This window comes from Podarcis muralis, chromosome 5 (assembly GCF_964188315.1).
Source record: "Podarcis muralis chromosome 5, rPodMur119.hap1.1, whole genome shotgun sequence".
NCBI classification, from domain to species: domain Eukaryota; kingdom Metazoa; phylum Chordata; class Lepidosauria; order Squamata; family Lacertidae; genus Podarcis; species Podarcis muralis.
In genome coordinates this window covers 79,983,660-79,998,527 of record NC_135659.1, presented here as the reverse complement: position 1 = coordinate 79,998,527, position 14,868 = coordinate 79,983,660, and the positions used below count along the sequence as shown (strand labels likewise).

Below are 14,868 nucleotides of genomic sequence, written 5' to 3'. Positions count from 1 at the left end.
AGTCACAATAACTTGCCCCCTATGACATCAGATGTAGGGCAGGTTAAAGACACAGCTGCAAAGGAACGATCCAAGGTAGATAACCTGGCTATATATAATGCTGGTGCCGCCTGTCCCATCAGGGTGGTGCTGACACAGGAACCAATGCACAACTTCTATTTTCACATTTTGACAGATCTCACCAAATGCATCATTCCCAAAACGATTGCTCCTTGATGATACACAATTCTTGATCTACATGTAATCAGCCATATCAGTCATGAGACATATCTAAAATCAATCACACCAAACAGATTGTCCTTTGTTATCCTTCTTAAGTTCCTCACCCATCAATGTGTTGTGGACATGTCAGAATACAGTAGGTTTTATCTCATGGATGTAATTGACTATGTTGCTCCATTTATCAGAATTTTAAACCTGCCCAGAAACAGAATTTGCCAGAAACTGAGGTTTGTTTTAATGTACATCTTATTTGTACTCAAGTATATTTAAGAGATACAAAATGGATTTATCTTTCCTCATCCATCATTGCGCAGGGGACATGTCAAAAGACGGTTAAGTTTCATGTCCTAGCAGTAATTAACTATGTTATTTAGTTTCTCGGAACTTTAGATTTCCTCATCTGCCCAAAACTAGAATTTGCCAGAAATGGAGATTTATTTTAATGTACATATTATCTACAAATATTTCTTAAACAAAAGACGGGGAACCTGTGGCCTTCTAAATGTTCCTAGACTACATCTCCCACCACCCCTGATTATGCTGCTAGGGGTGATGGAGAGTTGGAATCCAGCAACATCTGGAGGGCCAAAGGTTGCCCATCCCTGTCTTAATCATCAATTGTGAACACTTATTCAATTAAAAATGAAACTTCGTGTGATTCCTTCTACTTTCACATAGTAAATGTCAAGCCTCAGGCTCTTACCTAGAAGCTGCAATCTCAGATTTCTGTCTGGCGATGGCTGCTGCCCTCTGAGCCCCCTCCAGGCTCCTGTCCACCTTCTGCCTTATCTTGGCACTTTTCAGAGGTATCACCCTCTTCTTCATGCCTTTGATCAGGACGTTCATTCGGTATTTCCCTTCTTCCTTCTTACCATCAGGCAAAGTGGTGCAACCGTATCCATGCCGTACATTATCCAGCCATTCACCCTCATACTTCAGGCCACTTGATCTCTCACTCACGCCAAACCCAGAGCGCTTGTCATTCTTCCACTCACCCATATAGGACTCTGTCGTGGTGGCATCGATATCAGCGTCAAAAGGCGGGAAGTCCTCTCCCTCGGCTCCTTCTCCTAGGCTAGCTGTGGAGGTGGCATCGCTACCAGTGGAGCTCATCCCGCTCTCGCTCTTGAGAAAGCTGAGTCGGCTCCTTTGGCTGGCCAAGGAAGTCTTAGAGTCGGATTTCTTCAACTTCCCAAACAAGGAACTCCGCCTGAAGAGCCCTCCCTTCTTCAGCTTGCCCGCATCAGCATCCGCGTACAGGCTGAGAGCAAAGCCACCACGGGTGATCGTAGGTGTCATGGGAAAGTTCTCCAGGTTTGCTGACGGGGAGTCATGTTGCAACAGGGTGCCATTGCTGTGCTCACTACGGAGGGAAGTAAGGGAGGTCCTTAGAGGGTTGCGGACTACAGCTGCTATGCCATATGGGACACTCTGCCGGACGCCATAACCATGGCGCATTCCATTGGTGAACTGGCCTTGGTATGTACCTACAATCAAGAGCAATAGTGAAGTTAGTTACACCACATTTCCTGAAGAACACGGTTGAAATCATGGTTATTCAGGCAGCAATAGCCTTCCCAAAATCACCCACAAAATGGCCCCTTATGTTGGCTGAGCAGGAAATGAACTGTGTGCTCATTTCCCATTCAACAAATAAATTTTCCCTCCACCATGAGTCCAAAACTAGCATCTGTACACTGCCTCTGCGGCTGGAGATATTCTCTGGTGGCATGAGGGAACTACCCAGAGATGTTACTCACCATGGGCAGTTTTGCAAGTTTCAGGAGAGGCTGGGTATGGGTGCTGCAAACCCCTGCTATTTTTTTGCCAGAATAGGGCATCTGAATAGTTGCTCTCCAATCCTGGGCTCCTCTCTTTTTAGACAACCTGAAGGATGTTGTCAGCATACGATGGAAATGAAGATGCCATGTGCACTTATGTGGGAAGGGAATTTCACAGTTTAGGAGCTACCACAGAGAATGCCCAGACTGCCAACCCCCAAACCTCTGTGGGTGGTGGAACTACTAAGAGGGGCACCATTGCTAAGCTGAACACTCAAGAGCAGAGGTCGGCAAGGTTTATCTCGCCTGGGCTGGTTCACCCCCGCGGAGATTGCTCTGGGGGCCGGATTGTGTCTGCACAGACGTGATTTTTGGCTTCTGCATCTACACAGACACGATTTTTGGTGCCGCGCAAGCGAGTCCCCGCTCCGTGCTGGTTTAGTCCAGCACGTGGGGACTCGCCAAGCGGGCGGCTCAGTTCGGGGGCGGCTCGGGGGCCGTTTAAATGACCCCTGTGTGCCACTTGTTGTCGACCTCTGCTCAAGAGTCTGAAGGGGAAGAGGCAGTCTTTCAGATATTTGGGGGCAAAGTCATTCAGATACTTTGGGGCTAACATTTCTCTGGAAGGAATCAATAGTGTTTTACCAGATTAGGGACAATCAGAGCATACATTATTGTACAAATGAAATTAGAACTAAACTGGAATGCAGTATGCTTAAGACTAACACAGGAACACCACAGGGATGCGTACTCAGTCCGCTCCTATATATTCTCTACATGTACGATTGTGTCGCTGCTCACCCTAGTAATAGGGTTGTCAAATTTGCAGATGACACAACCGTGATTGGGCTCATCTCTGAAAGGGAGGGTGAAACGGACTATAGAGATGAGGTGGAGCGGCTGACAGAGTGGTGCAGAGCTAACAACTTGCTCATAAATACAAGGAAGACAAAGGAGCTTGTGGTGGACTTCAGGAGACAGAAGAGCAATGTCCAGCCACTTTTGATTGATGGGGTCTGTGTGGAAAGGGTAACAACGTTCAGATTTTTGGGCATTGAATTACAAGAGGATCTGTCCTGGAGTGTCAACATAAGGGGGCTTGTGAAGAAGGCGCAGCAGAGACTGTACTTTTTGAGAATTCTAAGGAAAAACCATCTTCCGCAGAAACTGCTGCTTGCCTTCTATCACTGTGCCATTGAGAGCGTGCTCACTTATGGCTTATGTGTGTGGTACGGAAGCTGTACTACCCAGGACAGGATGGGGTTGTGCAGAGTTGTTAAGGCAGCAGAGAGCATTGTTGGCTGCCCACTCCCCACCTTAGAGCAGATTTATGCCACAAGGTGCCATAGGAAGGCACTGGACATAGTAAAAGATCCATCGCATCCTGGTCACTGTCTCTTCGAGCTCCTGCCGTCGGGACGGAGATACAGGACGATGAAGACAAGAACGAGCCGTCTTAAGAACAGCTTCTTCTCCAGAGCGATCTCGGCCCTGAATGGGAAGCCTGGACTTTGAAAGTCATCTAATCTTCCTTGCTGTATTATACTGTATTGTTTTAATTAGTGTTTTTATAGTTGTTTTGATTTTGTGTGGAGTGCCCCCTACCTGGGTGGATGGAGCAGCCAAGTAATTTCGTTGTCCCCGAGAGGGGGCAATGACAATAAAGATATTATTATTATTATTATTATTATTATTATTATTATTATTATTATTATTAATATGCAATTGCGAAGGATAAAGACTAACAGAAAGAGACGTGTGTCATTCATGAGTGTATTTGTTGTTCATGCCCAACATTTCAAGGAGGGATACCAACAAGCCAGAGGGAAAGGGTGGATGTGAAGGAGGAAAAAAGGAACCCTGAACAACTTTTTGTTGCAAGTTTGTGTATTCCTAATACCAAACTAATTGAAATACAGCAAAAGCTCCCTCGCTGGAGCCAAGTTGAACGCTTCCCCAGAAGGAAGCTAGTTCCTTCCCACCAATTGCCTCAGAACATTAATTTCCCTCACAGCAGAGTTTCTCTCTCCCTTGATTGTCGTCCTTTTGTTGATGTGGTTACCTCAGTAACTAGCAACCTACCCAAAGAAACCCACTTTGGCTCAATCCATCACTCGCTATTAGGAGCCTCACCCCCCCAAATTTGTAAACCACCAGCTCTGCAACCAACCACCCAAATCCCCATTCAGCTAGAGTATCCTGGGATGAAACATGCTGGAGAAATACAAATATTTATTACCAGTATAAAAGAATTAGCTCCCCCAAGGATTTGCTTTCTCACAGGCAAATGGCCATGGGGTATTTTTATAGCCACAGACTGCCAGCGATTTCTGTCATGTTAGCAAAGCACAATAATCCTTGGGGAAGCTAAGAAGCCAAAGGACAAGAAAGAGCCCAGAAAGAAAGGCACGAAAACATAAAATGGTCACCTAAGGTTAAATAACTCTGGATGGGAAAAGACACTTGCTCAGTGGCAGAGCACACACTTTGAGAGTCCCGGCCTTAAACCTTGCTATCTGCATTTAAAAGCATCTCTGAGGAAATCCTTTCCTTGTGAAAGCCTTTTGGTAGACAAGGCCGAGCCAAGAGGAACACGGGCCTAAGTCAGCTTCTTCGAACCTTAATTCCTGCTGGCTGTTGAATTGTGTTTCAGCTCTAAATCAATCCCTGGAAAGAATGGAGATGTGAGAGAAACCTTCCTTGTCTGTTTGTGTGCTGGCAATTTTAATGGCAGTGTGGTGTAGTGGTTAAGGTGAAGGACCTAGGAGATCCAGTTTCTAATCCTCGCTCCTAACCATGCAGCTCACTGGGGAGGTGACCTTGGACCAGTCACAGTCTCTCAGCCTGACCTACTTGGCAACACAGCCAGATGGGCAGGGTATAAATAATAATAAAATTATTAATATCAGTACTATCAGAATCAGTGTTTAGGTGAAACTATTGACAAAGGAAAGGGTAGGACACTGATTCAAATGAGGAAAGTATATTCATTTTTAAACAACAATTTGTAATGATTTGTGAACAAATTCACAAGTGAACCCCTGAGAAAAGCCCAACAAGCAACTTCCGGAAGCTTCATTCCTCCAGCCTTAGGACCTAAGGAATATTGAAGAGGGTTGAATCGCAGAATGCCAAGAGCGTTAGCTGCGGGTTTTCTTCTCTTAAAAAAGGGAAATCGAGGGGGACATTTCATTTGAGAGCCAGTGTGGTGTAGTGGTTAAGAGCGGTAGTCTCATAATCTGGGGAACCGGGTTCGCCTCTCCGCTCCTCCACATGCAGCTGCTGGGTGACCTTGGGCCAGTCACACTTCTTTGAAGTCTCTCAGCCCCACTCACCTCACAGAGTGTTTGTTGTGGGGGAGGAAGGGAAAGGAGAATGTAAAGCGCTTTGAGACTCCTTAAAGGGAGTGAAAGGCGGGATATCAAATCCAAACTCTTCCTCTTCTTCTTCTTCTTCTTCTTCTTCTTCTTCTTCTTCTTCTTCTACTACTACTACTACTAGAGTGGGAAAGGGAAACTATATTTTTCCTTTCCTAAGCTTCTCAAACACTCCAGTGTCCCACATATCACTAAAAGGCTGAGATTATGAGCTAGCTATCAGACTGTGACTACACAAATTTACCTTGGATTAAGCACCATTGAATTCAATGCAGCTAACTTCTGCATAGGCATGTATAGGATGGTGCTGTTAATCTGAGCCCTATATGTGTGTGTTTTTTTAAAAAATGAAACCAGTGTGGTGTGGAGGTTTCAATGCCTGACAAGAACCTGGGAGACCAGGGTGCAAATCCCCATTCAGCCATGAAGCTAACTGGGCCAGTCTCTCACTCTCAGCCTAGCCTACCCCACAGGGTTGTTGTGCGGATAGAATGGGGAGGAGGAGACCTATGTACACTACCTTGAGGAGAAAAGCTGGGGTATAAATGTAACAAATAAATAAACAAATCATAAAGTTATGAAAACGTTCCCACAGGAATTCCTACACTCCCTCAGTTGTGATATGTTATAGTATCTCCTTCTCCTGTCACAAATGTAAAATTTCTCCCCGATACAGGTGTCTTTGGGGAGTCTGATTTATTTAGTATAAGCACTAGAATTTCTTTCTTTTTCATTCCCATGAGAACTGCTTCAAAATAGCAGCAGAGATCTCCAAGGGTGAAATATTTAACTGTCAACTTAATGAATCACTTTACCATTAGAAAATTCCCAAGTGTCCTAAAGAAGCATCCCAGAGATCACTTGAAGAAAGCTTGTGGGGAGCGTGGGGACAAGCAAAGCGAGTAAACAAGGAGTTGGAAAAACTTCCTAATTAGAAGAATGACCAAACCCTCGCACCATTATAAACTTAAGCACTGTACATCTGATGTCAGGAAATATCCCATGGAAGAGAATGAAATGGGAAAACTGGGAATCAGACATGTCAGAAGCTCCCTTATATCATCAGATTATTGGTGTATCCAGGGCCGGATTTAGGTTTGATGAGGCCCTAAGCTACTGAAGGTAATGGGGCCCTTTATATGTCCAACTGTCCTTTGTCAACAACTAATTGTCGCTATTCTTTGTGTTGAATATATGCTATATGGTAATTTATGGAACTAATAGGTATCTAAAGCCATTTGCACATGTTGCCTTGCAACCAGTCCATGCAGAATGCAGGCACCCTATATATAGAAATGAGCAAACCAGTGATATTTTAGGGAGCAGGCTAGCAGGCGGGGCCCATTACTTACATCATAGGAGCCTACACAACACAAAACACTGTTGCTGTATGTAGGTTTTATTTTATTTTTATCATATTTTAGAAATGTACATCGTTGTTGTTTTTCCTTTAATTTTTTTGGGCCCTAAGCTATAGCTTGTTTAGCTTATACGTAAATCAGGCACTGGGTGTATCTGAGGTGTGGAGAACCTTTGGCTCTCCAGGCATTACTGAACTGCAACACCCATCATCCCTAGCCATTGGTCATGCTTGGTGAAGTGGATGGGAGTTGTAGTTTGGGAACATACAGAGGGCAAAAGGCACCCTTACCCTGGTCTATCCAGCATGGTAAACACAGCATGTGTTTGCATGTAGCATTAAGCAAGCCAGAAAGCACATGAGCTAAATGCTGGCAACTGAAGCCCTCCTACTTTGCAAGCAGGGAAACCACAAAGTGGCTAGCTTGGCATGACATGCGAACCTGGGGTTGTGGTTTCCTCTACCCTAACAAAACCACCACTAATCCAACCACAAACCATGGCTTCAAGGTAGCTTAACAATCATTGCTTGTTAGGGCAAAAGAAACTACGATTCCTGCTTGTGCAGAGTATAATTTAATAATTATATGGCGTTATGTGCCAGCCAATACAGTCAGTGACTGGTAGCATCTCTCCTGGGTTTCAGAGTGGGATTTCTGTCCCCTCCCCACCTAGGCATGCTTGGATTGAACCTGGGAATTTTTATCTTCAGCTCAGGATCAGACAGTTCTGATTTAATGACGCTGTGGGTTAAACCACAGGGCCTAGGACTTGCTGATCAGAAGGTCAGCGGTTCGAATCCCCGTGATGGGGTGAGCTCCTGTTGCTCGGTCCCTGCTTCTGCCAACCTAGCAGTTCGAAAGCACATCAAAGTGCAAGTAGATAAATAGTTTCCATGCGCTGCTCTGGTTCGCCAGAAGTGACTTAGTTATGCTGGCCACATGACCCGGAAGCTGTATGCCGGCTCCCTCGGCCAATAAAGCGAGATGAGCGCCGCAACCCCAGAGTCGGCCACGACTGGACCTAACGGTCAGGGGTCCCTTTACCTTTTAGCTCTCCTCACAATACAGGTTTAGAAGGAGCTGTGTCTAAGAGATTGGTTTATGGCAGCTCTGCAGGGTGATTCACACTGAACCTGAGTGGTTTTTCAGAAGTATTAGCCCCTATCGCAGCTTGGTCTGAAACCGAGAGAATGTCTTACAACAAAGTTTTTATCCTCCCTTTACAGGTTGGGCTGAGTATAATATACAAGAACTCTAAGGTGTTGTTCACTGCCATAATCCTATTGCAGGTTTCAAGGCTGTGTTGAGTAAGAGCAGCTTATGATAGCCCTACTATGTAGTACAGTGGTACCTCGGGTTACATATGCTTCAGATTACATACGCTTCAGGTTACAGACTCCGCTAACCCAGAAATAGTGCTTCAGGCTAAGAATTTTGCTTCAGGATGAGAACAGAAATCGTGTTGTGGCGGCGCGGCGGCAGCAGGAGGCCCCATTAGCTAAAGTGGTGCTTCAGGTTAAGAACAGTTTCAGGTTAAGTACGGACCTCCGGAACAAATTAATTACTTAACCCGAGATACAACTGTACATTGTTAATACTGAGCTCAGGGGAGGAGCTAATTCAGACTCAAAGTAAAAAATTATTGGGACATCTCAGGCTGCAACTAAAATAAATCTACTTAAAACTCTACCCTCAGACCTCCCCCAGACCAAATCAAGCACTCAATTGCATGCAGAATCCTCACACTCCATTGACATGCATGCAGACATGCAACTAGTTGACATTTTAAATGTTCAAAAACTGAAAATAAAACAAAACAAATTTTGCACATGAAGTAAGACTCCAAGTAGAAGCAGGGACTTCTCTCTTAGGTGCCAACCACTCACACTTCCAGTTCAGGTAACACACACACCAGGGATAAGCTACAACATTTTGTCGCAGCATTCTACTCGTTATTTTCAGGTTCTGCGCAGGGATGCTGAGGCTGAGAGATAGTGGCTTCCCTAAGGCCACGTAGTGGGTTTGCAGCCGAGATGAGATGTGAAGCAAAGATGTCCTTGTTCCGTCCCTTAGCCACTATGCAATACTTATTAATAGCACTCATTGGACGGTATACCTCTCATAATACTGCTTGTTACCAAAGACACCCATTAAAGATCTTATTAGTATTTTGAGGGAGAAAATAGCCATGCAATTACATTCCACCGCTTCTTCCCTGGCTTCTCCTATTGAAGGAGCTGGCAGGAGCCATATGAGCACCTGCAAAATCTCAATGCCAAATCTACCCCCACTGGTTTTAGTGCTGGTTGAAGCCATCAATCACCATGGAAGCTAGTTTACAAAGCAGTTCAAAAGACATCTGGAAGAAATGGTCTCCTATAAAAGAAAGATAACTCACAGAACAATATTACAAGTGTGCGAAGACAGAAAACATTCAAAAGCCTGTAAATGGCCCACAAAAAGTATGCAAAAAAAAATTACTATTATTATTCTGCAAGCTCAATTTTATTTGGTTATTTTATGCAAGTTAAATTATTAAACAGAAAAAATAGCCACCTCCACCTACTGGACAAGAGCACAAAAATGAAGTACAGCAATCATTATGGTAGACTAGAAAAGGAAATATTCAACCGCTGTAAGAAATATGCAGCCGCTGCAGCTTCACCATTCAATCTCCTTGGAGTTCTGCAGATTCCAAACAGCTTTGTGGATGGACTCGCTTTCTGAAATCCCAGTAATGCAGCACATTATTATCTCAAAAACAAACATATGCACATATTGACGGTGTTTGAGCAAAGAGAACTTGCCAGACCTCAACTCCAGAACTGATTTTGAATGGCTGGAACATGAGAGTAAGGCAACACCTCTGGGCATGTACAAAGTGCATTTTTCCCTGCCACTAAGTAACCCTTGCTAACACACATCTCTAGGAACGGGAACAAAACTAAAACCTACAGCTTCAGACCCATTTGTGCTGCTCCCAACAATTGTCATGGTTTGCTTGACACCCTGATGAACTGCTTGTATTGCCATATAAAACTCCTCACTCTTAAATTAAAGCAAGTTCAGTTTTGGTTTGCATTTAAGCTTTGAAATGGGTGGTGCTGGATATGCAGAGCATGTTTGCACCATGACAAAAGACCCAGGTAACCTCTCTATATTTTGTTTTAATCTGTTGTATCTGCACATTTTTATTGTATTGCTCTTATTTTTGTCATTCTGGCAAAAGGGGGCATATAGCAGATTTGTTAATAGATAACAGCCACACATAATTGAGTCAAACAATGTTTATCTGGGAATGGTACAAACATTATCCTCCTTCTCCCTCCAACAGAAGTCTTTGCCAAACAATCCCCAGTCCCCTTGTTGTAATTCCTTACGTTTCTGCCTGATGTAAAATATCTGTATTCATTGCATACAGCACTAAGATGCAAGCACAGTGGTACCTCGAGTTACATTTGCTTCAGGTTACATACGCTTCAGGTTACAGACTCCGCTAACCTAGAAATAGTGCTTCAGGTTAAGAACTTTGCTTCAGGATGAGAACAGAAATTGTGCTCCGGCGGCGCGGCAGCAGCAGGAGGCCCCATTAGCTAAAGTGGTGCTTCAGGTTAAGAACAGTTTCAGGTTAAGAACGGACCTCTGGAACGAATTAAGTACTTAACCCGAGGTACCACTGTACATCTGTTCCAGGAGGGGTAAGGCTGAAAGAAAAGGCATATCTGTTGCTCCACCCACTTTTGCCTCTGGTCCCACCCACCACTGGAATGTGGCCCCTAGAAAGTTCACCAGGAGACGAAGTGGCCCTTGAGGAGAAAAAGTTTTGCCACCCCAGTCTAGAGACCAGGTGCTTGGGGGGCCTGTAAATCCTAAACAACCACACTAGCTCCAGCTGCCCCTGGATTCTTGATGTCTTGCCATTCAGATGCCGCACCCTGTTGGCTCCTCCTGCCTATCTATAGAGGATATGCCATCAGGAGCTAAGGAACTCTGGGACTTGTAGTTCTTGAGAGATCATATTGCATGGGGTAGGGCGGCCTACTTCTGTCGGCGAGTCCTAGAACTTTCTGTTCTGGAGGAGGGCATGGGCTTGCAGCACATTAATATTGCTTGCTATTCTAACACTGCTTCTGATTGGCTCCAGCCAATCTCACAAGATATAGGCATCTTGTACAGGTACAGAGAAATAAAACTGCATCCTCAAACAATTCAGTTTTTGCTGCATGGTTATGGGCTTGGGGTCTGCAACCATAGACTGGTGAGCCCACATAAAGTGTTCCTCCTGCCCCGTCTGCTTGGGCCCTGCTAGCGTGACCAAGAAACAAAACCAAGAGCAGGATAGGAACACAGCTAGGACTTGGCTTGATTCCCAGGACAGAAACATCAGCAACTGGGAACAGTCTTAGCCGTTCCCCCAATGGTACCCCTAAATGCAGCCTTTGCGTAAAAGTGAATGTCTTCTGTTCAGTCCCATAGGAAAGTTAAGCTCTCCGCTTGGGGAGAGCAAGGCAAGGAGAGCAAAACCCAACCTCCACTCCTGACATGGCATGACCCAGTCTTTGCGAAGGACACTCATGCAGGAAGTGCAATGTTATCTCCAACCCACAGCAGCATATAAGCCCTCCATTCACATCACAATCCATCAGTACAGCAGGCATTTTGCTTGTCCACAATATCGGAGAGCTACACAGGCCCACCACAGCATATGGCATATCTAATACAATGCATACCACATAGATTCACATACATGAAATCAAACAGGACCTAAGATTTCAGATGAACTTGCACGGGGGGGGGGGGGGGACACATTAGCAATAACAGCATCTTATCACCTGCTACTGAACATTTTCTCCCTTTTTGTCACCAATTGCTGAGCATTTGTTCAAGAAGAGTTCTCCCCCCACAGCTGCTCCCTCCCTCCATGCTTGCCCTGAAAAAATGAGCTTGCTAAACAGAAAGGACAAATTGGGCTGAACGAAGATCTTGAGTCATTACAACAGTCGATAAATCCCCATCGGATTATGTATTAAAAGTACTAATAGTTGTCTAATTAGGCCACAGTCTGCTTTAGAATGGCCAAACATATCTCCATTAGTCTCAGATTTATCTATTTCTTTTCAGGAACCACCATGTTAAGGAAGGTATTTAAGCTCCTAAGTTTGCACCAGCTTTTCCTAAAGGGAAAACTGAACTACGGTTCTAAAAAGTGATTTCTGAGCCACCTATACAATGTCTGAAAGAGGAATGTCCCTAGACCCGGGTAAACTCTGTGTCTGGTTATAAGTGCACACACATGTACTTTTGCTGCCGGCCTTTCCATAGGCATCTGGTTGGCCACTATGAGAACAGGTTACTGGACTAGGTGGGTCACTGGTCTGGTCCAGCAGACTTTTCTTACAAACATAGACAACCATCAGGTTTGGAATCCAGTAAGTTGCCTTTTTGCAAGCAGTACTATCTCAACAGCACCTTCTACCTCCTCTGCTATGGGCAGAAGCTGCCGACCACTTCTGGATGCATTCGGAGTTGCACACTAGATGGTCCACCGAGCGGCAAGATCTGGCGCATGCTGTGGAATGACCACACGCCCAGTGAACAACTGGCTGGCACACAACTCGCACTGCAGAAGAATCCAAGCAATGGTCCCATTGTGACGTCAACCTCTGAGCACTAAGGAGTGCCACTGGGAATGGGCTATTTTTGACCCTGAAGCCTTTTTTCTTTTAACCACGTAGACAGCATGGTTCATTCAGCAGCTACCGTACATTAGCAGAACGGCAAGTGCGCCCACTAATGTCTATGCACCTAGGAGCCCTTGTGCACAAACAGGCATGCTGGGCTGAGATTTTGTATAAAGTGTGCATTGCTGGAAAGATGAGGACAGGGCCTTAATCTCACCTGTCCAGCATCAGCTGAGGGATCAGAACTGAATTCTTTGCCCGCTGAAGGAGCCACAGCCATTAGCTCACATATCACATTCCCTGGTTCCCAGGACCCTGCCCTGCCTTCCACGCTGCAGCCCAGAGAGAAACAGCCCACTGGCTAGCGACTTCCTTCCACCCAGGCTTACCTCCATCAGCATAGGTCTCGGTGCCATAACCGTCCTGCAGCCCGTTATTCCAGGTGCCTTCGTATTTTGCCCCGCTGCTGACGTTCTGCCTGACCCCATACCTTCCTTTGAAGCCGTGTGTCCATTCGCCCTTGTAAAGCCACCGTCCTTTGGTCTCGATCCCTAAGCCATGCCTCTTGCCTTGAGACCAGTAGCCCTCGTAGGTGTTGCCGCTGGGCCAGGTGTAGACTCCCACCACTTCGAAGCCGTAGTTCCAGGAGCCCGAGTATTCGCCCTGGCCCTTGGGCCCGGTGCAGATGCCGTGCCCGTGGGCTTTGCCCCCTTCCCAGCCCCCGCAGTAGGCCCCTCCATCGTCAAAGTCAAACCTGCCACCGCTCATGCTGTCGAGCCAGGGGTCTGTGCTCTTCTCTGGCTCGGTCCCTCCTTCCTATCTGGCCAGATCACTTCTCCATTAGTGGAAGCGGCAGGTGGGGGTGCATAGCCAAGCTATGCTGGGGGGCCACCTTTGGGGTCAGGCCTGGCGTCCTCGCCCAGGAAGGTGCAACTAGAGAAGAGGCTGCGAGGAGGTGGAAAGCAAGCTGTTCCTAGGCTCAGAAACGCTGCACGAACCTCAGGGACCCCCAACTCTCTGGCTTGGCAACGCTAGCCTGTCAGGTATGGAGGCATGGAAGGAAAACTCTTCCAACCGGCCTTGGAGGTAGTAGAGGAGGCTAAACTCCTGCTCAGCTGCAAGGCGCGGGCCTCCCCATCCCGTGCGCTCTCTCCAAGCGCCCTGATGGGCAAGAGGCAAGCCTTTGCAAGACCTTAGTTGCAAGGTAACCTTTCTCTGCTACACCATCCTCGCAGCCTCTTCTAAACGCCGGCAGCATCCGGCCCCTTTATGAGCCAAGAAGGGTAAAGATCCTTGCTGAACCTTCCCCGGCCGCCGCCGCCGCGACCCCCCTCCCCTATGGCGCGCTTTGCGCCCTCGCCTCTTCCGCCCTCCCGGGGCTCCTGCGGCCCCCGCGGCTAGTTGCTCGGGCGGTGCCAGGCTCTTCTTCAAAGCCCCATTGGACAGGCGAGCCTCTCCGGCTCTCCTCCCGCAGCCTCCTTCCTTCTACCCTCCTCCGGGAAGAAAGGTCACAGCTGCCCTAACAAGGCCATCGGATCCCTGGAGCTGCTCCGAAAATAAACCCACGTAGCCCTGCCCACTTTGCAGGACCCTTTTATGGAGGACAGAGACACCCACCGCCGCCACCCCCTTTCGGGCTGGGATGAAAACGAGAGAGAGAGACGGAGCAAGTGTCCTATTTAAAAATAGCACCCTGGGAAAAGGAGGGAGGCGCGGGCGAGAGCTCTGCCAGGTCGTTTGCTCCGAACTTTGCATGGGAGGAACTTCTGCTAGTTACGGAGCAAGAAAAAGGAAAGGGAGTGAGCCGGCGAGAATGAATGGGAGAGACCATGAATGAAGGTGCTAAAGGCACGAGGCGAGGCGAACGGGGAGGGGGCTGGATCGCGGCTTCAGGTGGGATTCTGCCTATAGATGCAGTGCATGTTAGGCCCCACCCTTTTCTGCAGCTAATCAGGGGGCCCTATTAGTGTGGTATCTATATCAGCCACCCAATAACGCAGGTTTCTCAATTTAAATTGGTAAACTATAACATTTAGACTATAACACTTTTTTTTAAAAAAAAAACACCCTCCTGTTTGGTAGGCTGCGCACATATTCGCGGCCCTTGCCAGCCACAAATTGGCTTGCTATATCAAGTAAGCCAGACCTTGTCACAGCTTGTGAGAGCTTTCAAAATTCTCATATTTTTTATTATTAATAATATTAATATTAACTTGCTTCTGGAGACTAATTAGTGGACCAGCATAATTACTTGCCAGACAGGCATAGGTTTCTTTAGAATCCCAGTGTTTGAGATTATTATATACAGGGTTGTCCATTGAAAGAATTGCATGTGAAATGTGTAAACCAATGGCCTTTGTCAGGTTTTGTCGCTGGAGGAAGTCTCTCCTCCCAGTGTGGCTGGCCTTCCTTCCTTGCTTGTTGACCTTCTTTGTATTATAGAGAG

General features: G+C 46.5%; 1 protein-coding gene across 5 annotated transcripts in view; it reads right to left on the bottom strand.

Annotated features, from left to right (window-relative positions):
- Positions 1–14,021, bottom strand: part of JPH2 (junctophilin 2) — a 67,985-nt gene extending 53,964 nt beyond the window's left edge. For 2 of the 5 annotated variants that reach the window (XM_077929266.1, XM_028735090.2), the window contains exons 1-2: positions 12,812–14,018; positions 1,218–1,709 (exon numbers count right to left, since the gene is read on the bottom strand). In XM_077929266.1, coding sequence (XP_077785392.1) covers positions 1,218–1,709; positions 12,812–13,190 — 871 coding nt within the window. In that variant the 5' untranslated portion in view covers positions 13,191–14,018. Of the gene's footprint in view, positions 1–925; positions 1,710–4,432; positions 4,554–12,811 lie in introns of those variants that run through there. The other 3 variants (XM_028735089.2, XM_028735087.2, XM_028735088.2) reach the window with 3 other exon arrangements.
- Positions 14,022–14,868: the final 847 nt, after the last annotated feature.